This window comes from Gossypium arboreum, chromosome 2 (assembly GCF_025698485.1).
Source record: "Gossypium arboreum isolate Shixiya-1 chromosome 2, ASM2569848v2, whole genome shotgun sequence".
Classification (NCBI taxonomy): domain Eukaryota; kingdom Viridiplantae; phylum Streptophyta; class Magnoliopsida; order Malvales; family Malvaceae; genus Gossypium; species Gossypium arboreum.
In genome coordinates this window covers 1-19,005 of record NC_069071.1, presented here as the reverse complement: position 1 = coordinate 19,005, position 19,005 = coordinate 1, and the positions used below count along the sequence as shown (strand labels likewise).

At 32.2% G+C, this 19,005-nt stretch overlaps 2 protein-coding genes and 1 long non-coding RNA gene across 5 annotated transcripts; 1 reads left to right on the top strand and 2 right to left on the bottom strand.

Moving 5' to 3' along the window:
• Window positions 1-97: 97 nt before the first annotated feature.
• LOC128283404 (uncharacterized) lies at window positions 98-2,974 on the top strand. Its single transcript, XR_008273742.1, has 2 exons — window positions 98-214; window positions 2,589-2,974. It is a non-coding gene; the product is annotated as an uncharacterized LOC128283404 (long non-coding RNA).
• Window positions 2,975-5,155: 2,181 nt separating this feature from the next.
• Window positions 5,156-11,331, bottom strand: LOC108488433 (protein PIN-LIKES 3-like). 2 transcript variants are annotated; one of them, XM_053025268.1, is made up of 11 exons: window positions 11,024-11,331; window positions 9,716-9,892; window positions 9,494-9,573; window positions 9,277-9,401; window positions 8,763-8,884; window positions 7,604-7,855; window positions 6,743-6,835; window positions 6,167-6,267; window positions 5,895-5,947; window positions 5,551-5,739; window positions 5,156-5,430 (listed from the first exon to the last, which is right to left on the bottom strand). In XM_053025268.1, the coding sequence occupies exons 2-11, from the start codon at window positions 9,848-9,850 to the stop codon at window positions 5,306-5,308; spliced, it is 1,275 nt and encodes a 424-aa protein (XP_052881228.1). In that variant the 5' UTR covers window positions 9,851-9,892; window positions 11,024-11,331; the 3' UTR covers window positions 5,156-5,305. The 2 variants fall into 2 exon arrangements, with proteins under 2 accessions (XP_052881228.1, XP_017648202.1); XM_017792713.2 differs by lacking the exon at window positions 11,024-11,331 and adding an exon at window positions 10,506-10,972.
• A 1,053-nt stretch (window positions 11,332-12,384) lies between these two features.
• Window positions 12,385-18,994, bottom strand: LOC108456450 (AT-rich interactive domain-containing protein 3-like). Of its 2 annotated transcripts, none has more exons than XM_017755029.2 (13): window positions 18,131-18,994; window positions 16,885-17,734; window positions 16,745-16,784; window positions 15,857-15,909; window positions 15,579-15,624; window positions 15,106-15,198; window positions 14,738-14,842; window positions 14,507-14,558; window positions 14,356-14,431; window positions 14,161-14,227; window positions 14,031-14,081; window positions 13,648-13,740; window positions 12,385-12,833 (listed from the first exon to the last, which is right to left on the bottom strand). In XM_017755029.2, the coding sequence occupies exons 2-13, from the start codon at window positions 17,709-17,711 to the stop codon at window positions 12,735-12,737; spliced, it is 1,602 nt and encodes a 533-aa protein (XP_017610518.1). In that variant the 5' UTR covers window positions 17,712-17,734; window positions 18,131-18,994; the 3' UTR covers window positions 12,385-12,734. The 2 variants fall into 2 exon arrangements, with proteins under 2 accessions (XP_017610518.1, XP_052879006.1); XM_053023046.1 differs by having other exon boundaries at window positions 16,885-17,518.
• Between the last annotated feature and the right edge of the window lie 11 nt (window positions 18,995-19,005).

Here is a 19,005-nt window from a genome sequence, read left to right as displayed (position 1 = left end):
CAAATGTATTAATAATATACACATGAATAAATAAATAATACTTATTATTTAAATAATAAATACATGTGTGTATATATATAAAAGGAAATAAAAAAAAAAAAAGAATAGAAATAGAAACAGAATAGGCAAAACGAAAAGCAGGGAAAGAAAGAAAGAAAGGAGAAAAGAAAGAAGAAAGGGAAAATTGAAGGTTTGAAGCTTGAGATTTAAATAGGTATGTCAATTTAGCCCTTTTTACTTAATTTTGATGTTTTAGAAACTTTAGAACAAGGTTTTGATAAAGTTAAGTTGATTTATTGTAAGATAGTTGATTATAAGACATTGTTCTTATTAAACAAAAAAGATGAATTAAGGGCTAAATTGATAGAAATTCAAGTTAGAAATGAAATAAGGATTGAATTGTAAAATGATTCATAAGTTTTATGCTTTAAGGACTAAATTGAAAGAATTTTGAAATTATGGTTTTATGATGAAAAATAGATAATTATGTGTAAGTCTGGTTAAAAATCGAGTAGAAGCAAAGTATGAATTAAGATAGAAAAGTAAGTGAATTTAGTTAGGATTAAATTGAAATTAAAACTAGAAAATCAACATTTTGCACTAAGACTATTTTGGACAGCAGCAGTAGTTTAAGTTTGAAAAATCACAAAAAATTTTATAAATTGAATTAGAGGATGAATAAAATATGGAATTAAATCTTATTGAGTCTAGTTTCTTGTGAAAGAAACTATATAAGCAATTGAATTGTAAATTATGAGATATAATAACTTTTGTGAGACAAGGTCAGAATGATTTCGAGTTCCCCTTTTCTGACTTTGGAAAATCATCAAAAATTGGATAAAAATAATTATGGGCTTAAATTTATATGTTTAGAATCCTGAATGAGTCTATTTTCAAGAGAAACAAACGAAGACATCATTAGAATCCTGTACAAGAAGATAATTAATTTTTAGTGAAGAAGGGTCGGAACTGTCAGACAGCAGAACAGGGGAGACTTTAATGAATAAACTGTATTAATTTGCCCAACCAAAAATTATGAAATTTTTATGGTAAGAAGGTATATGAGTCTAGTTTCAGGTAAATTTATAGGACATTAATTTGGAGTTCTGTAGATCAAGATAAAAAATAATTTAGTGACTATGACACAGATGGACAGCTTGAATATTCACATAAGTAGATAGTGAAAATTATGGATAATGTTACCTATAAGTGTGTTGTTTATACTAAGGATGTGGAATGGAGAGGAGGAGAAGGAAAAATATGTATGAATATTCAGCTAGCATGGCTAATTTGTATGTTTTTGGCTCAAGGACTAAATTGAATAAAAGTAAAACTTTATGGGTAATTTTGTAAAAATGTCGAAAATGACTAAATTGAAAGGAATGAATTGTTTTATTATCTGAATTAATATATGCAATGAAATTATCAATTTAAGATTGGGTGAAATTTGGGAAAATGGTAAATTACCAATATGCCCCTAAATCTTGGTATTTCTGCAATTTAGTCAGGTAGGTTCGTATATCCTGAATGAGCATTGTAAATATGATAATTTAAGTATTGTATCGTATTTTATATGATATTTTGAATTGAATATATGAAAAGGATGTTACATGAAACATGAAAATGAATATTAAATAATAAAAATTAATTGAAATTATTCTGAAAATCTCGGTAATGCCTCGTATCCTATCCCGGTCTCAAGTACGGGTATGGGGTATTACACGAAGTTTATAAAATAGTCAATCTAAAACATTTATTTTTTTAAGAAGAAAATTTAGTCTATATTCAAACAAGTTGGTGAGTTATAAACAAAACGTTTTAGTTTAACTTTCCTAAGTAACGATGACTTCTTTAATAAAAGTTTAGTTAATTTTTCATGTATTTATTATTCACAATTTTATTTTTAATTTGGTACCAAAAAGTAATTTTTACTTGGTTTTAATAAAACTATATTTCATACATTAGTCAAATAAAACCAATTTTAAATCCTAATTACAAGTCTCATGCCACAACATAAATAAAATAGTACAATTCCAAAATAATAGATATCATAAAAATAAGCCTAATTATACTTTCATAAAAATGAAATGTTTTTGAGCCCTATGTATGTTGCGTCTACATCCTAACCTGGTGGGTTATCTGTAAATATGGAAATAAAATGAGGAGTGAGCTATGAAGCTCAGTGTGAGTTCTCTCATGATGAAAACAGTGCAAACAACAGACAAGTCATGCAAAATATCAAATTATAGAATAAATCACAATTAATTAGTAATACAGAATATTGATAATTCAGATAAACTAATCAATCCTGTGCTAAAAAGGGGAAGAAGTGACGTTTTAACCATTTGAGCTTCTATCTGTAAACTTTAAATTATATAGATTTTTTATAGTTATTTTTGGCACCTTTTTTACTGAAAAAAATATGTTAATATCGAATATTTGATATTTAATTGGGTGAATTTTGTTTATATTGAGAAAATGGGCATGATTTAGTAAAGTATGCAAATTTATGCTTCTATGTATTAAAATTTTGCATAATTATAATTATTTCATGTTACATAATAATTTACTTTATTTAATTGTTGCAGTGGGACCATGGAATACTTCATGTTTGTTGTAACTAAAGTTATCTATAGGTCAAGCTAGTTCGCCCGAAAAATGGAAGAGTTTGGGCAAAAATATAAGTAAAAAAATGCGATTGGACAAAAAAATAAGACCAATTTAGAAAACGGGTCGAGCTTCAAGTAAGTTTTTTTTAGGGCCTTGCCTGACTTGGCTCAAATTTGCAAAAAAAAAAACTTGTTGTTTTGCTGTTATTTTTTTCATAGTTTTGTTGCTGTTTTTCACTTTTTGCCATTGTTTTGTTATCATTTCACAATTATGTTATTACTATTTTGTTGTTAATGTTTGAATATTTTGTAACACTTGCTTTATTGTAAATTTTGCTATTAATTTAGAACCATTTGCTTATTAAGTTGCATTTATCTTAGTGTTATTTAAGTATAAAGACTTTTTAAAATTTATTTTAAAATTGTCGGTAAACATTTATTTTAATATTTTTAGTGTATTGTATTTTTTAAAAAATTATATGATTTTTTTTAAAATTAATATGGTTGAACTGGGTCGAGCTCGAGTTTTAGCATTTTTGTTCAAACTAGACTTGTGCAATAATTTAGGCCTATATTTTGGGCCAGACCTGAGCCTATCAATTGAGCTTAAAATTTTGTTAGGGCCCAACCCGAACAATGGACAACTTTAGTTGTAATATAAATATTTCAATTAGCTTGTCACATTTACAGATAAGCCGCTTTAAATTTTGATAATTTTATGTTGATTCTCTACTCAACGTTCGTACACCGTGGCACGTTAAAAAAAAACCTTTTCATATTTGATTGAGAAAATAAATACACTATCCATGATTTAATTATTAAAACAAAATGAAAAGGATGTGAATATAGAGAAATATTTTTTCAATTACTTGACTTAAATAACTTAATTATAACGTAAATAACAAATTTCCTAATAAAATTATTTAGAAATATTTTGGGATGAATTATAATTTAGTAACTTTTAGACTATAAGGTTATATGAAACAATAAAACATGAAAGATAATACTCAAAGTATTATATAATACAATACGAAAACAATAAGAAAAAAGAAAAATACATGCAAAAGTTATATTTCAAATTTTTAGAATTGATATAGTATATAAAAATTTAAATAAGCTTGTAAAAAAAACTAGCAAAAGTATATTTAAACAAATTAAAATCCAATTTCCTAAAAAAATATTTATTTTTATATATAATATGGAAAAATTATAGATTATATAGATAGAAAATGGGATGTAAGTAAAAATTGTTTAACGGCCAATAGAATACTAGAGAAAGAAATTGAAACAAACTCATTTCCATTTTTTGCCGCTGCCGTCCATGCTTCAAAAATCAAATAAATGTATTTGTTATACATCATTCATACTAGAAAAAGCTCCAATTATTCAAAGATATTTTATACATCATCCAAATGGAACCAAAAGCATGCAAACAATACGATTATTCAAAGATATTTATCCATTACCCAAATGGATAGATTTGTTATACATACCTCCACCTTGCTAAGAGGTCGTCTATAATGAAACTCCTCCAATTGAAAGCTAAATGCATAGAAATAGAACATATAATAATAAATTTTGTATTTATTTTATTTTTCTTTAATAAAATATTAAAATATATCTTCTGATATTTCATTATAAATATTTTAATTAATTATATAATCAATTTAGATTATTTATTATTTTAATTAAAATCTATGCATATAATAAAAATTTAATTTATTTGATATTTATACAATTAATAATTAATTAAATTTTATTAAAATTACATATTAAATAATTATTTTACTAATGAATTTTAATATTATTCATGTGATATTTATTTTTATAATTTAATACTAATTTTATGATAAAAATGTGTTTAATTATCATATAGAATTTTTTAAAGTTATAGGAAAATAAATTTCATATATTTATTCTGTAGAAAATAATAAATTCATTTTTATTTAATATATAAACTCGGTGTTTCTGAAAAGTTAAACTAAAAATTTTATGAAAAACAAAAATAAAATAATGGACTAAAATGTAAATAACCATTTTGATTGAACTGTATTTTTTGAGTTGTTGATCATGTATAAAACACCAATTTACTCAAATAAAAGAGTAAAGTTAAAAAAAATTAAGGACTAATTTAAATAAAAACGTAAAGGTCAAGCATTAGTTATTATACTTTATATATAAAATACCAAAATAAACATTTAATTATAGAACTAATTGAGTCTTACCTTGATCGATTTTGACATTGTTATCAATGCAGGAAGATATGATTCGAGTGCGCCAAAATACGTTTATCCTACCATTTAAGGGTTGTGGAAGAGTTTAATTGTAGGATTATTTTGCTGTGGAGGAGTTTAATTGTAGGATTATTTTGCTCTTTCATCTAACATATAAAGATGGATTTGCCCATATTTTCAATAGGAGTTAAAATGGAATGCAATCTCTACAATATTTTTACCATTTTAGTTTATTTTCTAATGAAACATTAAAGTAGAAATAACATGTATTAAATGCATAAAAGACGCCACTGTTTAGGATAGAGCTTGGAGTTTGGCATCAGAATTGGAGGATAGATAGTCATAATAAGTCGTAAAGATAACGATACGTCGCAGATTTCAGCAAATGTAATTAGCTAGGTAGCAATAACAAGCTTACAACTCCAAAATAATTGGGTACTTTGAGAACAACTACCAATTTAATCAACTCACTAACCATAGGAACGCAGTCGACCAGAGCGTAAGTGAAATTGAGGCTAACCCGTATGTCCACAGCATTATCACAGAGCATTCGCTCTCTCCGGCTCTAAATAATTGGGTAATTGTGCCTGCATGTGGTTGCACACTAATTATCCTCTTAATAATATATTCGTTCAAAATTAATTTTGTATTACTTATATAGATCAAATCAACTCCAGCCAATTGAACTGATCTGCTTCCCTACCTACCTATATTCATTGCTGGTGGAAGTGCGTAGTGTAGCAGAAGAATGAACTGATATAATGGATCGGAGTGCACCAAACCAAACCGGACTGCACTCTTTATGATGACAATGCCCAACAAGGGGAGCAAAACATACCGAACAGCAATTACTCCAATTACCAGTGACATGCAAATACCAGCTGGTCCTTTCAAACCTGATCAGTATCACTCAAAAATTCAAGTTAAATTGGGACCAGTCCTACAAACAGACTAACATGCATATATGCGGGTCGATTGGTACGAATATGGATATGGTTGACCAACACAATACAACTATAATATATCATCATGTGATCGAACTACCACTTGCCTCTTAGAAGGTTTCCTCCCACTATCAGGGTCACGATCGGGATGGCTGCATCCCTGCAAATCAAACGTTCAAAGCGAAAAAGAAGGGAGTGAGTTAAGGTCGAGAAATGAAATTTAAGTGGGAAAAAATTCTGCATTTAGAGATTGACAGCATCAAAATACAAATCAAACAAGACAAGGTTTTTCTACAAGCTTGACAAGGCTGACATTTTTCATAATGATGATGTAATATAATCAGCTTAGTAAATGATGGAAGTTATAGATAACGCATACCCCAAGAGCAAAGCAGAGTCTTGAACCACATGGAAGGGAGCGTTACCACTAATTATTAGATTTCGAATTTGGGGAACTAGACCTATAGTGAACCCAATAAACTGCGCAAGGAAACAACAACGCCAGGAAGTCAGCGAGTCACAAGATTCCTTCACATGATATATCAAGGAAATAGTAAATCATTGTATACATCAAATATAATACTATTTTTCCCATACAACTAAGTATATATATGATGGCCAATATGCATCAAATCAAATTAAAGTTGTTCAGATAAGGAAAGCGTTAGTCATCATAGCTATTTACAGGTGACTCCAAACCAAGAAAGTTGCTATCTTATATTCACCTCCTTGCTAGATCCAATCAACAACTTGTCAACCTTTTCTCCATGTTCCGGATCTAATGAAACAAAGTAGTCCCTAGCTAGCTAGAGCCATGAATTGCATGGACTAGAATCGGATATATAGGAGAATATCTTACTTGAGTAATATTTATGTTTGTTATATTAGTTGCAACTAGAAAGAACAGGCGATTACAGAAAATATACTGGAACTAATAAAGCGTTCAATAAGATACCGCAGCAGTAGTTGAAGGTGCAAATATAGCCTTCAAATTGAGTTTTCGAGAAATTATCCTTAAATACTGCCAGATCTTGTCGAAATCCGATACCTGCAACAAAATATTACAAGAAATCAAATTGTGATCCAGATAGATAAAAATGAAACTCCTCAACTGACAACGTACAGCACGGGAGATCTTCCAGATATTAAATGAACAGAGTGCCGTAGTCTGTCATGTCGTAGGATTTCAAATTCGACTCTCTTTCAGTGCCGTGCAGTGCATGAATAGGTATTGCATGAATGTTTTGGTACAAGATTATACATCCGAATGTAAAAGATTCGGTACCTTCAAATAGCATCACTTTCAAATTACTAGCATGCATTCTGGTAATGGTATCAACAGTTGTTCCTAATTCTCTTTTACTGGTTTATCAAGAAAAGAATAATATCAGAGTTGATGGTCAAGTTCATGGTGTAAACAACATGCATGGTTATGCATTCTCTGTTTTTTCTATCACATATTTCGGTTAATTTTATCCCCATTCCGTGATTTTTCTAGCACATATATACATGTCAATGCATGTATGTATTCCGCATCCACACTCGTCACTTGTCATATCTTGAAAAATAGATTTCAAACATGGTTGGGTGGTAAGAGAACATTGTAATTGGTTTCATGAACAGATTACGTAGGATTTGATATCATTATCAGTGACTATATATATGGAGAATGATGAGCCAAAAAAGAAAAAGAAAAAAAGCATCTTAACGATAGAAACGGATAACGCTAGAGAATATAAAGATAGATAGATAGATAGATAGATAGATAGATAGATAGATAGATAGACAGATAGATAGATAGGAGCTAGCAAGTAACCTTGACAGTTCCCTTTGATTTGGCGCATGAAAACGACAATTCATGTGTACACACAGAGATGGAGCAATTTTTAGAAGGAAGAAGAGGTTCGGTGTAATTCTGTTGATCAGGTAAGGTTGGCGATGGCATGCCTCCTGTGCCAGTAGACTTCATAACTCTAGTTGAATCATCTCCGTTAACTTCTTTGTTGACCTTTGCTGAGGAAACTCGGACAACGTTGTACACGAATGACCACAAGTAAATGGCTCCAATCTGGAAGTATCAGAAAGAACTAATATAAAAAGAAATAAAGGAACTTAATAAATTGGTGTTTCTTTCTATTAATTTCTAGCGGTAGTCTGGTGGTGGAATTGGGAGCAGTGAGACATCAGTAAGGTAGGCACACCGCACATGCACGCCAATTAACTACTCAGTTCCAGCACGCAGATAACTGCTGTTTGAGACAATTAATGGCTTTGGCTATGGCCGAATTAACAAAAGCAAGTAATAAAAGCAGATAATTAGATATAGATAAATGAAGGGTAAACTACCAAAATAGTCACTTTTATTTTCCTCAGGTTACATTTTAGTCATTTATGTTTGAAATATTACGTTTTAGTCACTTATGTTATTGTGTTATAACATTTTAGTCACTGATCATTAATTTCTGTTAATGGTGTAACGGTAAACTAACATGACACGTTAAATCATCATTTCAAACGAAAATTTTAGGTTAAATTAAACAATTGGTCTCTAATAAATTAAACAATCGGTCTCTAATTCTTTTTCATTTTGAACAATTTAATTTTTTTCTTTTACATGAAAAGAGATAGAGAAGAGAGGAAAATAGAGTAAGAAGTAAAAGAGAATGGAAAATAAAGAAAAAAAAAAGGAAAGTTAAAAGCGCATAAAAGAAAAAAAAATGCTCAAAATGAAAAAATATGGGGATAATTTGTATAATTTAATCTAAAATTTTTGTTCGAAATGATAGTTTAATGTGCTACTTCAGCTTACTGTTATACCGTTAATAGCAATTAATGGCTCAGTAACTAAAATATTACAACACATTAACGAAAGTGACTAGAACGTAACGTTTTAAACATAAGTGATTAAAATGTAACTTGAGAGAAAAAACAGTGACTATTTTGGTAGTTTACCCATAAATGAATAATCATTATACCGCCATGGAAAGTGAAGCATAAGCCGTTCCATACGTATGGCAAATGTCAGGAGCTCCAAAGGGACTGCCTTTCTCCCTACAGATTGCCGGAACGACAATTAAGGGCAAGTGTCCCACGTTTCCTGTTCAATTTAAAATTAACCCAAAATGTAACTACTAGGGTTTATGTGAAGGAAGTAAAATTAATAATAGAACGTGATTCAGGTCTAATTGTGCATGGAAGGTATAAATTAATGTGTCTAATAACTGATTCTGAAGCGTTGTTTTTCCCTGAATTCTCCCTCCAGTGTCATCTGTGCAGTGTGAAAAAAAGGCGATACTAACAAAAACAACCTAAGATAAAACCGACACATGATTTCTGTAGGAAACCCATGCACACGACGCCTTGGCCATTACATATTTGTCAATCAGTTTAGAGTGTCAGTCAGCTTCAACATATATATCTAAAATCAAGTAGATAATATATATATATATATATATGCTGTTTGTATGACTTTGTATGTATATTACATACCTGCTGCACAGCAACTCAGAATAAGACCTCTTAGATGTTGAGGAGCTTTTGTAATTTTTACTAGTAACCATCCAATTGCTGTGCCAATAATAAATGTAAGCAGGATATTGAATGGCATGAACCACCTGCGCTTTACAAATTGAATCGGAAGAAGAAAAATTATCCAACACCGGAAGCAAATAGTTACTACCCTATAAATAAATATAGATGTACTCACAACAATACAATGCTCTCAAAGGTAACCGTTTTGGCCAAGCTGCTAGAGACCAATGCAGGATTAAACACGAAAAAAACAACCTGATCATCGAAGACAAAAGCGTGGTTCTTAGTTTTAAAGTTCCTCAGATTAACAAATCATTTTGAACTTTTCCCATCACATATTCGGTGACAAATATTACACATACAACGGAAATCTTAAAGCAAATACATTTTCACTTACATTATTCAGTTGCTTCCTTGCACTCTCCCCCATAACATCTACACGATCCAAGGCAAGAAATGAACCAAGTGCTGTCAGCATGAGCACCTTCATAATTGGCATAGAAGCAACGACAAACAAATCTAGAATCCTCATCGTATCGACTCTTCTAAATTTTTCAAAAACAAGCCACTACTCCTGCTCAAGGATGAAAATTTTAATTTACTTAAATTATGCTACATGTAAATTTGCACACCTAAACAAAGCCTTATACATAATTAAGCAAACCGGGAAAGGATCCTACAATAAAATAACCCTTTTTTTTTTTTCCTCTAAGGGGGCGCTTGCATCACAAGTGTGGCCCTTTCTAGCCCATTAACCGAAGTGGTCATTTACCCTAACAATGCACATTCAATGTAACAACTAAGCTAAGCCCATGAGGCACCCCCATCATCTTTTGGAGCTAGGATACTACTTGTACTTTTCTTGATTTACATGAGGGTACCTCGAGGTATCCCTGAGACCTAGACCTTAATGAATTGTTAATTGTATATGTTCTCAGGATCACAGTCAGTAATGCACATCGATCTAATATTAGAAATTATGGCGGTAGACACACACCTCTGAGGCTTTAACACAACAGTTAAAGTTTTTTTTTTTTTTCTTTTGTAATAGAATAGGAATACTGTAACCCTTGTTCTTATGACCAACATCCATTGAAAAGTACAAGAGAAGCAGAGATAAGTGGTTATAGTTAAATGCTGCTCTGAATTTATCTATATTGGACCAAAATTTGTGAAATGCCTCGTACCGATTGATATAATGTGGCCGTAAACAGATGGAAAAGTGGATAATGCAAGAAGAAAAGCGCGAATTCCACTCACCACACCTTTCTTCTTCACCCCCCCATGGGAGACAATAAGAGGCTTGGGGATGAAGAAACAATATTTAAAAAGAAGAAATAACGGGTGGACTTTGGAATGAAAATAAAATTAACAAGTTTGAAGGTGAAGTGGTGAACAGAGCGGGGCTGGAGGGTGTATTTAGCATAGTATAGACAAATATTTGCCGACCTTTTGAAGCATTTATATTGGCTTAAGCTGCTTAAACATGAAAGTATCGGATTCAGAGCGACAGTAAGTGGGTTGATAAAACATTTTTGGATGATTTGAATAAGTTAGAATCAGAAACAAGAAACGATAAAGTAGGTAAGAGGGAAAGAGAAAGGAGTTACCAGTTGGTGTGGCCCAGTGGGCAGTGGCACAAGTATGAAGCATATCAGAAACAAGAAACGATAAAGTAGGTAAGAGGGAAAGAGAAAGGAGTTACCAGTTGGTGTGGCCCAGTGGGCAGTGGCACAAGTATGAAGCATCTTCTTACATTACATTCAGGTGTCCATGTCCCTGACTTTGGACCAACCATCCAAAATCTTAACAAACCAAAGCAATGCAATATTTTATCTTCATCGATCCTTCCCGTTCAAAGAGATTCAAGCCCTCCTTCCTGTTACCTTCCTTGTGTTTTAACTTTTTAACTTTGCCTCGTACTGCTACTGCTCTCCTCCTCTCTGGTCCACAATTGCTCACCAGCTAGCCACCTCCTTCCAGTTTCACGGAACAAAACCGACAATGAGGTATATAGGTTCAAAAAACACTCTCTCACCATTATTGGTATTCCTAAATCGAGTAAAAATTTTAAGTTAATTAAGTTAACTGATCATATTTTATACTTGATTTGAAAATTTTCAGAACCAATGTAAAGTGGAATGAAATTTAAGTAGAGTTAAAATAAATAAAATTATTTGAGTTAAATTAAAAAATTTAAAATTTGTCGAATTAAAATAAGTATAAATAATTTCATATTCTTTAGAAAAATTATTTTAGAAAATTTAGAAAAATTTTAGAATTTTAACTTTATATTGTTTATAATTTTTAATTTTATATTTCTTCAAAAATATATAAATTTTGAAATTTTATAAAAATTTTGAATTTTAAAATTATTTTGAATTTCTTTTATAATTTTTGTTGAGAGAGATCAATTTGTTCATTTTAAAATTAACAAGAATTAAATGAGTATATATATCAATCATTATTCAAATTGTTTTAGTTATTGAATTATAAAATTAAACTCAACTAGAACTTAAAACTCGAATTATATTTAAGTTGACTTAAATAACTCAATTCGATTAACTCAAAATTAAATTTTTAAATAAAATCAAATTTTGCGCACACTTATTCTTCACCTCCACATGTCAGATATATCATGTTCAGCTTGTATTGTTGCAACTCCATTATAGATCTTTTGTAGAATCACCATATTCATATTGTTGTGTCCTCTTTCTTTCATTATAAAATGGAAGTTCTCATTCACGTTTAAACCATGGTTCACCCTCGTCACAAAAAAATTAAAATAAAATATAATCTCAATTACATTATAAACCAACATGAAAACATCAGTCCCAATTTCATGGTCCGAAAAAATTGAATAAACTACATCATGGTCACTTTAAACTAGAATTTGTATTAGGTTACTTTAAATTTTTTAAAAATTTAGTTACTTTAAATAAGATAATCGTGAGAAATAATCACTATTGTTAAAATTTTCACTATTAGTAAAAAGTAAATTTAATCAATTAAATTTTGCTAAATCATTTTTAAATCAAAAGTAACCCAGAAAAATAAATTATATCCTTTTAAAGATAAATTACTTATATTTTTTATATAGATTACCTCTTGTTATAGATATACCGTGGTTACTTGTCCATTACAATCAAACACATAGGAGCGTCATGTCAATTTGACAATGGAATTTTGTCAATGAGGGGTTAATCCTATTCTCAACAGACGTCTCAAATTCCGTGACTCAGAGGCACCTAAGATCATAATATCTGTATCTCATATAATGTAAACTATAAAGAGGGCTTCAACTAAATGACGACATAAGTGAAACTACACTACTTTGAAAACGAGAATAAACACTACATGGACGGACGCACAAATAAGCCACTGGCTTTCAATCATCCACACCTTACCCCCACTACTCAGCTTTGCTCAAATGGAACACGTACAAACAACTGTCCATGAAGGGTTACAACCGCTGATGTCTGATGTGGATCAATCCTCGAGGGCAAGTTGACAACCTAACACCACAAAGAAAAAAAAAAAAAAGAAAACCCTTAAAATGAGGCAAATAAACAAATAAAGTGAAAGCAGATGTGCAGACATGAAACATTTAGGTGCTAGCTTCCGTTTCGGCAGCTACTTCTAACAAAAATTCTAAAGTAACAATGGTAAAATAACAAAAACTTAGGTGCTGGTTTGATGCAAGTTACAATGGTGGACTAACAGCAGTAATGAATTAGTGCATTGTGGCCACTATAAAATTTGAGTTCAATAAAGAATTTGGAAAAAAAGTTCTAGATTGTCCCTAACCTAACATTTGCTATAATAGCAGCTTTGAGTCTGACTGGTCATATAAATGAACATAGTGATTGATTTCTTAAATGGCACTTTAGAAGCTGAACATATAATCAAATTATTTCAAATAAAAGCTTAATTAATGAAATAAAGATACCTATGCAGATGAATCAAAATAAAATAGCTGTCGGGAAGTTTGAAAGGTCATTATATTAGAGGCATTTCAAGTTTAATCAATTTTGATGAATACTAGACTGAACAAGCAGACAGGAAACAAGGATACCTTAAAAATGTTCTTTTATATGAAATAAATGGTATCAATCAACTTTAAAGTCTTTTCATTCATATAATTATTATTTAGAGAAAATTCAGTATCAAGGATGTGAAACTAAAAGAAGAGAACAAAACATTGCATGCTGATGTATTCATGATAATGAAAATCTAGATAACGATGCAAAGGAAAGTTTATTCAGTCAGTAAAGCAATTGTAACAATATTCTTAGAATACGTTATTTTCTTTTAGCTTCTTGAACACACCTTTTTGAATGGTGTGACACCCCAAGGATTATCTGGATGCTCAGGTTCACCGCTTATTACCAGGCGTCCTGCAGGATCAGATTGAACACGCACCTGAAATTGCAAGATAACCACATAAGAACTTCCTTAGGCAGTGCAGAAATTTAGCATTAGCTTCATTGCCTAGAAAATGGTATTAGCTACTACCATGAAATATAAGTCCCAAAGCAGCACCATCACATTCACATGCTCCATAAAGCCAAATGCTTAGTAAAGCTGCATTTTAAGGCCAATCTTTGAATGGCGATTGTTTCAATGCAAGACATTTTTGTGTAGAATTGGTTCATATCATGTGCACAAGAAGAAAATGAAAATTACATAGTTTTACGAGTTTGTTCACTGACCTCCTCACGAAGAAGGCCTGGAACTAAAGCATAGACCTCAAAACAATCTTTCTGCATAACCAAAACAAGTTAAACTTTTAAAAAACCAGAAACCATACCACTTCTGGAGACCAGGGGCATAGAAACTTACAGTTTTCTGCACATTGATCTTAACCCAATCTGCTGGGGATCCAATATCAACCACTGCTGTCTCCACACTAGCCAATTAAGAAATATAGTCAACATGTTGCATTCAAAGAAGCTACACAAAATTGTTTCACCTCAAACAATTGTTAATGCCCGTGGTAGAAAGTAAAAACCCATAAAACATAACATGGATCTTAACTGTGCCTTCAATACTTTAGTACATGAAGCCTTGACAGCACAGTCCAAATACGACGGTTTCTTGCGTTTAAGCAGGCCTGCATTAATATGCAAGAATCCAGCTTTAAAACAGCCAGAAAGAAAAATCAGTTTAAAGGACTTAAATGATATACCCAGGCTTTTAAGCTGTTTCTCACGCTTTTGTTGAGAAATAAAATTCTTATCCTACAAGAAAAGGATAAATTGCAATATATATCATCAAAAGATTACACATGAAAACGCACAGAAATAGAAGCACAGCTCTTCTTTTCATCTTTTTCCGACTATAAGGATAAATAGGGTGGGTGTGGGTGTGTGTGTGTGTGGGGGGGGGGTTGGATTGCTCACCACATTTTCATACACACCTTAGTTATTGGTTCACAGACTTCACCATTACGAAAATGACGTGAGTGCCAACCCCTCATAGCACGTGCTGCTGCATCCCTTCGTGCTCTACCAGATCCTGAAGCCTAATTACAAAGAGCGCCAAAAAGATTGTTGAAAGGAATACTTAAGAAAGATAAACCTCATAAAACTTATTCTAAATGGGGATGCAGTTTGTAATAAATTTTGGATAGCATAGAATATCACCATACAAATTTCACATATAGTTACCACAATCTAAATTCTTTATTTTTAATGAAATAATAATATGAAGGTGAAAGAAAGTTCATGTTACCTGATTCTCAACATCCATATACTCTGATTGAGATGACAAGATTGTTCATATTACCTGATTATCAACATTCATAGCCTCTGATTGCGATGAAATAGGTATATTAAGCTCACCCCCACGAGTCTTATGCCTTTCATAATCAAGGAGTGCCTGAACAAGCATTAAAACAAGGCATAGACCTGTCTAAATTATATGAAGGGAACAAGGCTTAAAACTCAATCCTGCATAGAATATATGTGAGTCACAAAGTAAATTATGATGTCACAAAGCTGCTCATAACATGGCATACCATGCCAAGATATGTCACCAAAAAGGCCCTCCATTCGATTTGCCAGTAATGGAGCAGGAAGATACTGAAAGGAAGTTCCTGCCTCCCCCCCCCCCTTTTTTTCTTTTATTCCATATAACATGATTTGCATAGTACAGAGAGCAGTATAGCTAAAGGTGTAGACCCATTAGGGAACGTAAACAAACAAAAGATGAGAAGTAAAACTGTTTGCCCAAGCATGCATGATTTGCAATGTAAATACCTTCTCATAGAAACCACGAAATGTCCATGAAACAGTAGTACAGGTCCTGCATAAATGGAAACAGAAAAGATATAAATATTGATACTCGGGGTTAGGTTGGGGGGAAGGGGGAGAACTCAATATAGCAAATTCAACATCTTCACTACTTTAATGAGCAATATTTTTAAGAACTACAGTTCATAAATGATTTTATAAGTAATTGATTTAACCACATTATCAATCTCGTAAATACGGATATTTACACAAGACTAAAAATAACTTTTCATCTTGCCCCTTACTTTGGGGGCTTGAAAGATTCTCCAACTTGCCGCCACAATTTACATGAAGTTACCTATCCAAAGGCAAAAAGTTGTTTAATCCACATTTGCAACAGAAAAATAATACGTAAGAAGAGTTAAATTTATAGAGTGTTGTTACCTAAGAAGTCCACAGTTCCGCACAACAAACAGTTGCATGATATACATAGCATACAGTTTAAGAGAAGTTCTTTAAAAATGAGCATGTGCATGCATGTGTGCATGTGAGTGAGTGTGTCTGTGTTTGCGTGTGTATATGTGAGCGAGTGCGTGTGTGTGCATGTGAGTGAGTGCATGTGTGTGGGTGCGGGTGGGTAGGTGCATTTGCGTGTGTGTTCGCGCGTGTGTTTCCCAAGAGGACTGAGTTCAGAATGAATATTTTGTACAATAAACCATGCTGAATTTTGTATGCACTTTCCTGATCTAAGTTCTCAAAAAAGTATGGCTTATATAAGTAGAAATGTAGCATTTGCCAATGACTCATCTAATATAAACAAAGACCTTGCATAACTTGCAAGAGAACAATTCTCTAGAGTAGAATTTAACCCACATAAAATAGCAAAAAGAAGATTTTGGACTAAGATTCCACTGAAACAGCATATTGTCAAAACAATATGTACCTTCCAAACAGTTTGTATACAAAATGCTAAACAAGATCCAAATATAAAAGAAATTTGCTGGAGGAAATGAATTGGAGCCAAGACTGAATATTTCAAGCACAAGGTAAATTAAAATTATTCCACTTGAGTCTAATCATAGCGCATTCCTTAACTTGGCACCCTAAAACCATATACAATTCATTGAAGTAAAATGGTACACAGCATGTTAAATTTATAAATTTAAAAGTAAATCAAGGCAAAACACACATACCTTGTCATAGCCACCCAATTTAGTAACAGCTCTCCACAACCTTATCCCCATAAAGGTGTATAAATGTCAGTCGAATAGAAACTTCCCAACATATCGCAATTGCAAAATGAAAACAGTAATGCAATTACCAATAAACTTACTTAAGGCAATTCAGCCCTTCCCCATAAAATTTAGGAGGCTTAAATTCCATGCCTCTCTCTTTGAAGAAAATTTCCAGTTGCTTCATGAAGACTGATTGCTCCTCTTCTGTTCCTGACTCATTGCCATCGGAAAAATGAATTTCATCCAAAAAAAATGAGAGCTCAGAATTGTTGTTCCCATTAACAGGGGTTGTAGGCAACTCCGTTTTATTATCCCCATTCTTCAAATCTTCCACTTTCTCCTTCAGTAGTTCCATATCAGAAAATAATGGAGAAGGGGTAAGTGGCTCAGGTTCATCAAGGCAAGTTGGTATGGGGTTACAATCATAATTCGTTTTGCTTTGAGTTAATGCAGAAGAAGTTTCAGTTTTGGCATTTTCTGTGAGTTTAGGAGGTGAGACAGAAGAGGTTTCGGTTTTGACATCAGTTGTAGCTTCAGCAGCCAGAATATGATCGGAGGTAGAATCAGTGTGGGTCTTGAAATGAAAAATAAAAGACGATTCAGATTTCACATTGCTTGTGGTTTCTATATCAGGCTTCAGTGACGATTGATCATTGGATACACGAAGTAAGCACGTTGAGTGGTGAGCTGGAGTAGAATGTGGTTGTATGTTGCTATCAGCATTGGCATGCCCTGTGTGATAGGTTATGGAGTTAGCCGCCATGGGCACGGGGGAAGGGGAGGGGGAAGGAGAGGAAGGATGTTGCTGAAGCGGTGGACTAACAGGACGATCTCCATCGTTCAAGTTAGAAGCACCTAATACTGGAACAACTAGTTCGCGCTCCTTGTTTTCATTTTCCTTGGTGTCAGTTATCTCGAATTCCATTAATGAAAGGTTGAAAACTCCTCCTACACATCCATATATTATTTAGATTTCTTTTCCTTTTCCTTTTTTATAAACATGAAGAAAGGACAAAATAGTTGTGAATTAACAACTGAGCAGTCCTCTTTCTCAAGGAAGCGAATCAGTTAATTAGAAAACCACAACATCCAGATGAGGTAAAGGAAGAAAGGTAAGAAGATGAAAGCGAATGGGAAATCAGAAGGACAGCTAAAATGAAAGGGGAAAAGAAGAAGGCCCCAAGTTTAGCAGGTAGGTTAGAATCTCTTAAAATTTAACAAAAGTATGAGCCGGAAAAAAAGTCCCCAAAACAGAGAACAATCTTTACAGTTTTATTGCAATGGCATAAAGATAATGCAAATATTAAATAGAAAAAGTGCAACGAAGAAGAAAGAATGACTTGCCTGCTCCGTAGCTTGCTTAGGAAAATGACGATGAAGAAGGAATCTTGAATCCAAATCTAATTAAACCCTAATTATCTTGTGTATCCACAGAGAGCAACACAACAAAACAGAATCTGAGAATCCCTTCTTTAATTTTTATTGACCACAGCTACTAGTACTGGAGTTATCTTAAAACCAATTCCCATAAGTACTTCTCAATACTAATACTAATCGATCCCAACGATCGGGTGGAAGCGAGGGGAAATAAATTAAGCTCTTATGCCAATCAATCTCAAGAATCTAAAAATCAGGTGGAAGTAAATTTAGTAATTGAGTATTTTAAAACTCAAATTGATAATTATATTTGAAAGAAATTTTTAAAATTGAATTTGATAATTGAAAGATTAGAAATTTTAGAGAAATTTTAAAGTTATGCATTGAGGCGTTTTGAAGTTATGAAGTCGTGGCTAAGAATATAAAATATAAAAAATATTATATTAAGAATATAATAATTTTTAAAGAGTGTATATATTGAAAATTTATATATTAAGTATAAAATACATAAAACAAAGGCCAACAAATATGTAGAGAAATAGAAATTTTTCTACATGTCAATTCATAAATTCAGGGTGTAAAAGTGTAAATTTAAAAAAGCCTTAAATATACATCGGAGATTTATAAAGTCTTCCGAGAAGAAGATGCCCGTTGTCCTCAGTCTTTTCTAATCCCTTTCCTTCCCCATCATTTCATTCCAGAGTTCCCCTTTTCTTCCCTGATTCTCTCTCTCGCTCTCTTTTCAAATTTTTGTTTTCATTCTTTTTTACCTTCGGGTAACCAGAGGCCAAACAAACATCCCCCATTTGTTTCTCGATTCTCTCTCTTCAACTTTTTCTCTT